Source organism: Perca fluviatilis, chromosome 14 (assembly GCF_010015445.1).
Source record: "Perca fluviatilis chromosome 14, GENO_Pfluv_1.0, whole genome shotgun sequence".
NCBI lineage: Eukaryota > Metazoa > Chordata > Actinopteri > Perciformes > Percidae > Perca > Perca fluviatilis.
Window position 1 is genome coordinate 31,667,426 of NC_053125.1, and position 12,338 is coordinate 31,679,763.

Sequence of the window (12,338 nt, forward strand, 5' to 3'; positions counted from 1 at the left end):
CGTGGTCCCCTGACAAACTCAATTGGCACGTAGGGCCTCATTGACTGGAGTTTGCTTGACATCCTGTCTACTATTAATGCCGGCAGTCTTACTGTTAACGGACCCCGGAGCCAGGTCTGCAGCAGTTTCCGCACGATGCCCAAACACACTAGATGCATATAATCCAAGGGAAACTGCGATACCATGCCAACCTTAATGTTTTTAAATGGATTCGGACCCTCGTGGTTTGTCGTTCATCAACCATCAGGTTGAATGAGATGTCAGTTCTCTGGGGGTGCTCTGGTCCAGGGAACGTCATATGCCGGTTCTGGTATTGCCCTGGGTGTAGTACCTTATCACACCCATGGAAGCATTATGGGCCTTTGTTTTTTCACAAAGCCCGTCGCAGGGCATCACAGACTACAGTGTGAAGCTCAATTTTAAGATTCTTATCGCCAAAGCAAAACCCAGCCTCTAGCTCCTGTAGTTCATTGACAAAATCAGACAGGAACTCTGTGGCCGAACTAGGTTTTTGGTCCACAGTACGCCAATGACCACAGGTTCCTTCATGGGGACGGTAACCAGTAAGCCAAGGATGCGGGCAACAGCTGGACAGTGGAACTTTTAAATAAAGGTAGACCATCTATATTAATCTGCAGCCCCAATGTCATGCCCTCTGCCAGTGTTTTGGCATATTTGCTTATAGTGGCCTTCAAGGAGGAAAGGATGCCAAAGTGATGGTAGTTCCCCCAGCCTTCTCCTGAATAGCATAATGCGGTTTCGTCTTGAGAAGGGTCCTACCATCCTTTGGCAGACTGGGATGGGTTATATGGAGTATACTCAACAGTGCAGTCAGGGCAACAATGGAAATGCCAAAACTCACTGCCCAGTTGGCAATGTTATCAGAAAGTGATGTTAGGTCATCATCATTTTCAGAATCCGAACCTGATTTCCCATCCCCATCACAATACACATCATCAAAATCTGCCTCCAATTCCATGTCATCTTCAGTAACAACTTGCACCTCTGGCATTGCATGTGCAGCTGAAGAGGGTGGGGCGGTGTCCTCAGAAAGAACTATGTCATCTGCCACTATTCCTGTCATGTCCATGTCAGTCAAGTCTGTCCTAATTTGATGAAGCCTTTTTGAACGTCTACACGTGTCCTTCGTCTTAAGGTTGATAAGGAGACAGGCACAGTCTTTCTATTCATTTTTGTTCTAAAAGAGACATTTCAGAAAGACAGTTTGATCAGGTGTGTAAAAGTTATCATTTCTAATGTTGTATTTAAATAAATACATTGTTGAATGGTGGTTTTGTCTGTTTCATTGCTACAAACTAGATAAGAACAGAGAAACAGAGCAACACTGCAAATGTGGGATACACTTCTGATTCGGCCCCATATAGACCTAGATTTACATTGAAAATGAATGCGGTTTAAAAAAAATCACCATCCAGGTGGGACGTGTTTTTCGTGGCCTATTTGCTTTACCTTGTCATTTCCTTTTTTATTTTGTTTGAAAATAATTTGATTAAGTTGGTATTCATTTAACAGTAAAAACTGTATCTAAAAAAAATTTGGTATTCATTTCATTGGAAGACCTAATATTTGTTTGATGTATAACAGGCCTTGTGATATGAAACACTGGATTTGGAACAATATTATGTCATGAGAAACAAGTATTATTTTGATCTTTAATTCAAACTTGTCAGATGACCTACAATAGCCTACACTTTTAATGATTTGCACAATTGTGTGATATTTTTTGGTTAATGTTTTGTTCTCTGCACTTGGTAACACAAGTTGAAGGAAGGCTTATATAAAAGCCATTGGCTGTTGTTGCCGTAGGACATGTGATTTTTTCATCATGCATTTAATCATGCATTGACATGGGAACACACACCAAAATATGCGGGGCTTGCATGATTTCATATTCCCCGCATTTTCGTTCAAAAAGTCACATATATCTTAGCAGAAATTTGAAAAATGTTGCGTTTACTTCACACAACAGCAGCCATTTTCCCCTGTTGCCATGGGAATGTTATGAAGTGACATAATTACACAACGAAAAGCGTTGGGGAATCACTCTTTTCTCTTTTCCTCAAACCGCAGTTTTGCAAGTTCCCTCAATTTTTGCAAGTTCCCGCAATTTTGCAAGTTCCCTCTGTCCCTCTGCCTCTGACTCCCGCTGCATGGAGACCCTGTATTCCTCCGTATTAGCTAGCTAGCTAATGTTACTGTTTTGAAACCATTTTCTAGGTTAGTGGGGGTGCATACCGCTCAAAACCAACATGAAAAACGTAGCTAGTAATGTTTACTCATGAGGGGCTGACGTTAAATCACCATATGTACTGTGTATTTGCTGGATGGTTTCAAGCTAATGGTCAGTAGCTACCATTAGCAGATAAGCCCGTACTTTTGACGCGTTCAAACAGGCCAATACCCATTAGTTGTCTGAACCGACTTAAACAGTAAATAAAATGCCAAAGCTTAATTTTCATTATAAAGAGGATTGCAGATAGACACTACATATGAGACCAAACCTGCCAAAATGCAAACTTAACAATGCACAACTAGCTAAACATGTTAAAGTTGTACCTGCTAGCTATCATAGCAGACAAGTGCTTCACTGACTGTAATATTGACCCCACTTCATTGACTGAAATACCAGTGCCAATTTATCAACTTGATTTATAGGTTTGCATCGCAAAACGTGAACTCAAACATATAGCTATATAGCTAGGCATTTAGCCTGGATTTAGCCTGGATTTAGCTGAATTTAGCCGAAATTGCCCGCCCACCACCAATTCGAGGTCGGAAGTTCGGTCTGGACTTGCTCTGTGGAGGAGCAATTATTGCCCGAACAGGATCTGTTCAGAGAAACAGATAAATAAGAATCAGAGAAATAAAACGTGTTTCGCCGATTCATCTCTAGAAACGCAACTGTAGCAAGCATGTCACTATCACTTACGTTATCCACATTTATATTTACACCGCAACAAATTATATATCCAGCTTCAAAAAAGTCTAAAAGTCGGAAGTTAGAACGAATGCATTGTGCAAACATAGACAGTATATAATGGACCAACAGATCCCGTTGCTCTGGGCGCGGGACCAGTGAAGGATATTAGAAACACTTTTCCGGTGATGGCCAGCTTTACTGCGCAGCCTCCAACTGAGAGAGACAATGTGAATGTGGCGTCGAAAATTGAAAATCTGAAAGTCTTCTGGTAGCTGTGCCAAGAGAAATCTCAATCATTCCCAATCTTACGAAGACGGAGAGTGTAGGTATATGTAAGGAGATAACATGGGCACAGGCTAATTATTGATCACTAAAATGCTAATTAACACTAGTAATTAAACTTAAACAGCTCATGTAAGTCGAAACTGCCTGCGAGCTTCTCCTGTACTATAAGGTAATTCCTCTACTGTGCGACAGTAAGTTGCGTGATTATGACACAATCGTTAGCCTATTTTTACGCAGCCATAGCGTGAGGTACAAGGTAATGGAGCCTTTTATACATTGTCCTGTTTATTTAGAAATAAACAATGGCGAAATAGAGTCTTTAACGCTTCAGATGTAAAGTTATTCACTGTCAATGTGATGTCAAAATGAATGGGAGTCAATGGGATGCTAAACGGGAGGTGATGGCTAGGTAGCATCAAAATGGCGCCATAGGAGTTTCGAGTTCTGGCGAAGCTTACCTTCTTGTTGCAAAGAGTGGTTGCTATGGAGATGATACCCGGTTGTCGAGTTCTGTTGACAGTTGCGTTGAGTTCCGTTACTCTGATCGGTTGTAGGTCGATCCAATGAATGCAGAGGCATTTTCTTTCCTGGTTCGGTTGGAACAGCCCCATAATCACAGCCCAATGGAGCGGTTTCAGACTCACATTCTGACTAGAATCTGAGTATGACCACGTCCAGGCTACTAGGCATTATCAATACTTGCAAAATGATGCAATAGCGCCTAGCAGCATGCTAGCTAGCAGCTACATGCTGCTAACATAGCATAAGCTACATATGGATAACAGCGCACATTAAAACAGACCAACCCAGATAACAGTGTTTTTTTTAATCACACTACCATAACATATTCTGCCGAAATTACTATCCCATTTTAAATCAAATAGGCTACATCACATGTGTCAAACACACACATGTGTCAAAATCCGTCCCCTTGCTGGTTTTGTTCCGGCCCATATATCAATTAAGGTTCATAATAAATTTTGGCCAGTCTAGTTTATTTGCTTTTTCAACATTTTGCTGCTTTCTCTGAAGTTTTTGGTCACTTCTGCTGATGCATTTGGTGCTTTTTTAAAATGATTTTGTCACTTTTTAAGTTGTTTTTGGCACGTTTTCTTCGACCTTTTTTTGTCGCTTTTTTTCGATGGCTAAGTTACTTTTTGGGGCTTTATGTTGACCAAGCTGTAAGTGAAAAGACTATATGGGGCATGCAATAATACAGTAAAAGATATTTGACTTTTTCTTAAGTGGAGTAGTGCCAGTGAAATGTTTGTGTCTAACAATGTGCCCACTTTTAACGCTGTTTTAAGAAATTTTATGTACAGATTCATGTGCAGACTGACAGGGTCTAAGAATATGATCACTGTGTCCATAGTTGATGTTTCTAAGAGTGACACAAGATACACATCTTGCTTTTGGAAACATTGGACTCAAGCCTGTGATATCTTTTATTAATGATGCCTTATCGGCATCATTTTTAAATGTTTTGTATTATATATATATATATATATATATATATATATATATATATATATATATATATATATATATTTGTACTGTGTTGTCTCTATGGACCTCTGTGTCTTGAATAAAGATGATATATTAAATAAAGCATGTCCATAAACTAGACATGTCTGGCCCTTGATGTGATTCTTAGTTTCCAGTGTGGCCTTTAGTGAAGTTGAGTTTGACACCCTGGGCTACATGATCATCACCTCTCAGCTAACAATAGCATGTTGTACAAAAGTCCTAATATCAAACGTCATTACAATCATTAATATACATGATGATTATAAAACCACAAAGGCCAATGTTTGCTGTGAATGTCGCAATATATCAATAAATCAATACACTTACTCAAGTGGGTTTAGCGCGCAACCTTGTCCCAGGAAAGAAAATCTCCACTGATATGACTCTCTTGTCTCGGCTCTTGGTGTAGCAACTGTAGTTCAACCGTTACAGTAAAAGCGCGTCAGCTTATGCGGATCCGACACAGGTCCGCTCAGGATCCGCTGTTTTACAGTAGAATTTGCGGCGCTGCCCGGAGGTGGAGCTGATCCTTGGGCGGCGGCCAAAACGAATGTGACAGTCACGCGGGTTTGGCGACTTGAAGGGGGATCCGCTTAGAGTCTCCTGCTGTGTGGGAAGACACTTTGGTTAGTTTGAGTTTGGTTCGGTTCAAAGTTTAAATAATAAATGAAAAGAACACACTAAAAACAGGCTTTAAATCATTTACACAATCTTTCAAAATAACATTATCATACTTGTAAACTGGAAAAAAACAGACTATAGATATATATCAGTTTTCCGTTCATCTTGTATTTCTTTCTAGGTATTGACTGATTATTGGGACGTTTTTTGGCAGTTTGCAGATCATTTTATTGTGGGTGTGATGTTGAATGTTTCTAATTAAATAATTGCTTAACCCTTAAAAGTGCTGACTTTGGGTCAAATAGACCCATTTTCAATTTTTGTTTTATATCAGAAAATATGGAACGTAGAAATGCGCTGAAAATGTAAAGAAGAAAAAATTTACCAATTTAAAAACGTCGTAGTAAAAAAAACAAACAATGAAAAAATGGGTGTCAAAAACATCTAAAAAAAGGTTGTTTTTTTAAGGTTGTTTATTTTTTTCAAGGTTGACGGGAAGACCGCACAAGGGTTAAAGCATTTATACAAGGTTTTGTGTTGGAGTTTGTAACAATCCAAAATCTTAATTTTGACCTAAAGATTTTCATTTTAACTGTAAATGCAAATCAGTTCCAAATATCAGTTACATTAACTACTAATAATCGGTATCGGCCTTGCAAAACCAGTATCAGTCGATCCCTATTTCTTTCAGCTGATATTTTTCAGAAACACAGTTTACTTACAGAGCAGCCAGAGTAGAGATGTGTCCTCCATCTTGATAGTTGGTGAAATGATGTCTTGACTTATTTTCAGTGTACAGCCGCATCAAGTAAAACTCTTCCTCCTTCCTCTTTGACTGGCAGTGTTACATGCATGCATACATACTTTCATGCATAGAGATACATACCTACACATGCATAACGTGAGATGGTTTATTAACATGAGGTTATATTGGTGTGTGTATGTTGTGCACTTACTACATTTTGGCCAAGACAGCTTCTAATAATCATGAAACAAAGAAAACTATGTCTATGTAGGTGGCAGCAGTTTAGTTGCAAGTAAGTAAACACAACACCACCTCGCCCTGTTAAACCACTGAAAAGGGGATCAGAAAGAGACTCAAATAAACGGTGTAAACTACACATCAAGAATGCTATGAATGCCAAGTAGGTTTTCACATTAAAGTAATTTGCCTTTGTGTTATAGTGTGTTACGGTCAAAATAAGTATAAGGGCAAAATATTCTTTAAAGTTGCTGTCAAAAACGTGTTGACTGTATGACGTCGGTAGCTTTACAGCTGGCTTCACGTACAGCGATCATTTCCTGAATGTTCGTCCCGAAAATCTTATCTTAACATACTGTTATTGATCCGCTTTCATGTAAATAGTAAAATGCTTTTTGGTTTCCATGTTGTGACCAACATTTTAAATTTTTGAATCTCAGCATTGCCATCTACATTTTGATTCACATTTATATTTTATGCATTAATAATGAATGGTCTGTGCGACCACCCTGACAACGTTCACATCGTGACTTGTTCCTCTTTCGGTTAACAAGTCTGCTTATAGCAGCTCCTGGCGTGAAGTCCATTTCACATGAATTGGTTTTCTTTTCAGCTCTCACAGCAGCAACAAGTCTTAAGAAAAAAATCTGTGAAGATTTATACTGTTCTTCCCTTTAACTAGTAGACTTTGACATTTCTGTGATCAAAGACATCAAATCAAACAGAGAGGTACAGCTGCTCTTCTTTGTCTCCATCACTTCATGGTGATGAAGGAACATTGGGATGTTTCCATATACAAACAGTACACAGACAACTGACCTTTCATTATCAATGATGTTTACTGAACGTGCTCTGGTCCAGACATGCAGACAGCGTGTATATTACTACTTCTGCAAACGACTGCCCATAACTGCAAACAGTCACTTCACACGCTCACTGTTACACACTGGTGTTATACACAGTACACTGTGTACACACTACCCAAAACAACAGTGACTACTTTTACATGCACACATGTACTTACAGAAAATGAGACTGAAAGAGAATAACAGGATTTCCCTTCAAATGTTGTAATATAATGAGCTATTCCTATAAAAAGATATAACTACAAAAAGACAAAACACTGACTATGTTTAAATGCACAAAATATTTCAGTTTTGTTGTTCTTATTTTGAAAATCAATATTCCAATGAAGCCGTTCGCATGGCTATTAAAAATGAAAATGAACTGCATGTATGAGGTGTCTAATAATAAAGTAAGTCAGAGTCTCCAGCAGGCCAGAGGTCCTCTACTCCTCACTGAGGAAGACCTGAACACCATCACACCAGTCCAACCAGTGGAGTCCAGCCGCCAATCACACTGGTCCCCAGACCCCCACACATTAGTGCTTAGATCGGGCCCAAAAAAATCAAGCCTCGACGCCGAACCGAGCCCATGCACGTTGTGTCCGGAAGTCTGGCACGGCCCGACACATCAACTGGAATTATGAGCCCGATTTCAACCACAAACTTTTTTTAATACCTGGGGGGCGTTATAACTGACGTTCTCAACTACAATTCACAGTTGTTTGAACTGCAGAAATCTGTTTAAAATGATCTTAATGAATAATGCAACATGGACAAAGCATGTAAACTGCTTGTTTATTTAGAATGTAATGGATCGCAAATGCATCTGAATGAAGAAACTTAAAAAAACAACAACACATTTCTCTGTGAGGGCTTGCCTCGCCCTCAGGAGTAGCCTACGCTTGGAGAAGTAACAGAAGAGGACGTTGAAGGCTGACTCTCATCTTTTCTGCCGCGGCGAGCCTGCTTCATGTGTCTGTTCATCATCCAAGTCACCGTTTTATCAGCTGTCATAGACGAGCAGCGTGCCGCACTTAATGCACTCGACAAAGCCGACACATACTGTCTGTGGTCACCGCCCACAACTTAAAATGGTTCCATACCTCCGACTTTCCTCCAAACTTTCTCAAAGGTAATTCTCTTGTTTATCTTTTTTTATTTACATCCTCAAGCTCCTTATTGCACTTAAGCTCCAACATACAGCTGTCGTGGAAGTTTCCTTTGCAGCAGGGGGAGAGGTTTCAGAGTTTAGTAAATTGAAAACAAATAAGACAGACTGAGACTAAAACCAAGTTGGGTTTTTGTATTTTATTAAAAACATATATATTTGCAAATATGGAGCAACATGATTTCACAAAAGGCCGCAGCCCAGTGTGGAGTCAGCTTAGCTCAGGTGACTATTGGTATTGCAGACTGTAGTTAGAGTTTTGCACATGTAGCTCCAGTCCAAATCGGAAAAAAACTGTAAATTAAAAGAATTTTCTAAAGAAAAGAGTGAAATTCTTTTACATGGTATTTTTATTTTATAACATATCTTTTATATAAACAAAAAGCAATGAAAATCAGCAGTTTGCTTCAAAAGATATAATTTAATTTTTTCTGTAGTAATTTATGTAATACTGTAACAAAGAACAGCATCATCTATGAATACTAATGAATGTGGTGTTTCTATTGCTTCCATCTCCATTACTCTCTAAAAAATACTAAGTCCATAGTTTTACTAAAAGGTAGTTTTTTTTCACATTTTTTATATAGCGGTGTATGTTACCTCAGACATTAACAAGTCTTTCATCTAAAATTTTGAACACAGTTTTGAATGTGTGGTTAACAGTTGTGACAGCAGTGTGTTAGCATTTGAACAAAGTGCTGAAGATCCACAGTGTTGTGCAGGTTGTGGATAAAGTCATGGGATAAGTGTGTAGAGTTTTGAAAACTGTGTTCAAGTAATGAAAAACTAACTAGAGTTTGGTCCACATGAACTGCTGCTGTGCAGACTGGAGTTAGAGTTTGGCACATGTAGCTCCAGTTCTGCCCACTGTCGTTTAGGAATCAAAATAACTGTAATATTAGTGGAGGATCATCCATCAGCATGTTAGCATTTAGCATGTTAGCCACAACCAGCATGCACCTGTTGGTGAAGTAATATCACAGCAGATGTGTTTGATTTGTGTCACCTAGCATGCGGGGGTGGGGCCTAAGCTATAACTCTCCTGTTATCCTAAATAACAGATGTTAGTACATTTGAGGATAACAGGAGGGTTAAGGTAGATGTTACCTTTTCCCCCTGGGACAGTCATACTCTCACATAAACACATGATAGTGTTCAGTGTTAATAACTAAAGGTGACCTGATGTTGCATACATTGAGCCAATCATGTGCCGAGGCTTTGAGAAGAAAGCCAGCATGATGTAATGCAGTCAGACAGCCAGCAGGAGGCAGCTTTCACTCTGTTCTCTGAGGACCATTTCACCGGACCAGCCATAAAGCGCAGAAAATGCTAGAGGACCCCTCCCACCCTGCCAGGTCCCTCTTCCAACTAATGCCCTCTGGAAAGAGAGGTCAAAGTCTCATGGGCAAAACATCCCGCTTCTGTAACAGTACTTACCCTGGTACTATTAGACTCCTTAATACTCAGTAACAGTACTTACCCTGTCACTATTAGGCTCCTTAATGCTCAGTAAAGCATTACTTACCCTGTCACTATTAGTCTCCTTAATACTCAGTAACAATACTTACCCTGTCACTATTAGACTCCTTAATACTACAGTAACATACTTACCCTGTCACTATTAGGCTCCTTAATACTCTGTAACAGTACTTACCCTGTCACTATTTAGACTCCTTAATACTCAGTAACAGTACTTACCCTGTCACTATTAGTCTCCTTAATACTCAGTAACAGTACTTACCCTGTCACTATTAGGCTCCTTAATACTCAGTAACAGTTACTTACCCTGTCACTATTAGGCTCCTTAATACTCAGTAACAGTACTTACCCTGTCACTATTAGGCTCCTTAATACTCAGTAACAGTACTAACTCTGTCTCTATTAGGCTCCTTAATGCTCAGTAACAGTACTTTACCCTGTCACTATTAGACTCCTTAATACTCTGTAACAGTACTTACCCTGTCACTATTAGGCTCCTTAATACTCTGTAACAGTACTTACCCTGTCACTATTAGACTCCTTAATACTCAGTAACAGTACTTACCCTGCCACTATTAGACTCCTTAATACTCTGTAACAGTACTTACCCTGTCACTATTAGGCTCCTTAATACTCTGTAACAGTACTTCCCCTGTCACTATTAGACTCCTTAATACTCTGTAACAGTACTTACCCTGTCACTATGGGCCCCTTAATACTCTGTAACAGTACTACCCTGTCACTATTGGGCTCCTTAATACTCAGTAACAGTACTTACCCTGTCACTATTAGACTCCTTAATACTCAGTAACAATTACTTACCCTGTCACTATTAGTCTCCTTAATACTCAGTAACAGTACTTACCCTGTCACTATTAGTCTCCTTAATACTCAGTAACAGTACTTACCCTGTCACTATTAGACTCCTTAATACTCTGTAACTGTACTACCCCTGTCACTATTAGGCTCCTTAATACTCTGTAACAGTACTTACCCCGTCACTATTAGTCTCCTTAATACTCAGTAACTGTACTTACCCTGTCACTATTAGACTCATTAATACTCAGTAACAGTACTTACCCTGTCACTATTAGGCTCCTTAATACTCTTTAACAGTACTTACCCTGTCACTATTAGACTCCTTAATACTCAGTAACAGTACTTACCCTGTCACTATTAGACTCCTTAATACTCAGTAACAGTACTTACCCTGTCACTATTAGTCTCCTTAATACTCAGTAACTGTACTTACCCTGTCACTATTAGGCTCCTTAATACTCAGTAACAATACTTACCCTGTCACTATTAGACTCCTTAATACTCAGTAACAGTTCCCTACCCTGTCACTATTAGACTCCTTAATACTCAGTAACAGTACTTACCCTGTCACTATTAGTCTCCTTAATACTAGTAACTGTACTTACCCACCATTATTAGGCTCCTTAATACTCTTTAACAATACTTACCCTGTCACTATTAGACTCCTTAATACTCTTTAACAGTACTTACCCTGTCACTATTAGGACTCCTTAATACTCAGTAACAGTACTTACCCTGTCACTATTAGACTCCTTAATACTCTTTAACAGTACTTACCCTGTCACTATTAGGACTCCTTAATACTCTGTAACAGTACTTACCCTGTCACTATTAGGCTCCTTAATACTCTTTAACAGTACTTACCCTGTCACTATTAGACTCCTTAATGCTCAGTAACAGTACTTACCCTGTCACTATTAGGCTCCTTAATGCTCAGTAACAGTACTTACCCTGTCACTATTAGGCTCCTTAATACTCAGTAACAGTACTTACCCTGTCACTATTAGGCTCCTTAATACTCAGTAACAGTACTTACCCTGTCACTATTAGGCTCCTTAATACTCAGTAACAGTACTTACCCTGTCACTATTAGGCTCCTTAATACTCAGTAACAGTACTTACCCTGTCACTATTAGGCTCCTTAATACTCAGTAACAGTACTTACCCTGTCACTATTAGGCTCCTTAATACTCAGTAACAATACCCCTGTCACTCAATTAGACTCCTTAATACTCAGTAACAGCACTTACCCTGTCACTATTAGGCTCCTTAATACTCTGTAACAGTACTTACCCTGTCACTATTAGGCCCCTTAATACTCTGTAACATTACTTACCCTGTCACTATTAGGCTCCTTAATACTCAGTAACAGTACTTACCCTCTCACTATTAGGCTCCTTAATACTCTGTAACAGTTCCTACCCCCACCACTATTAGACTCCTTATACTCAGTAACAGTACTTACCCTGTCACTATTAGGCTCCTTAATACTCAGTAACAGTACTTACCCTGTCACTATTAGGCTCCTTAATACTCAGTAACAGTACTTACCCTGTCACTATTAGTCTCCTTAATACTCAGTAACAGTACTTACCCTGTCACTATTAGACTCCTTAATACTCTTTAACAGTACTTCCCTGCCACTATTAGACTCCTTAATACTCTGTAACA

The 12,338-nt window shown here is 39.3% G+C and overlaps 1 protein-coding gene and 1 pseudogene across 1 annotated transcript in view; one reads left to right on the plus strand and one right to left on the minus strand.

The window, feature by feature from the left end:
- Nucleotides 1–6,199, minus strand: part of LOC120572802 (low affinity immunoglobulin gamma Fc region receptor II-like) — a 395,648-nt gene extending 389,449 nt beyond the window's left edge. The window contains 1 exon segment of the mRNA XM_039822251.1: nt 6,097–6,199. Within this exon segment, the coding sequence (XP_039678185.1) occupies nt 6,097–6,127 (31 nt within the window). The 5' untranslated portion in view covers nt 6,128–6,199.
- The window catches only part of LOC120572864, a 642,621-nt pseudogene that overhangs the window by 473,151 nt on the left and 157,132 nt on the right, over nt 1–12,338 (plus strand).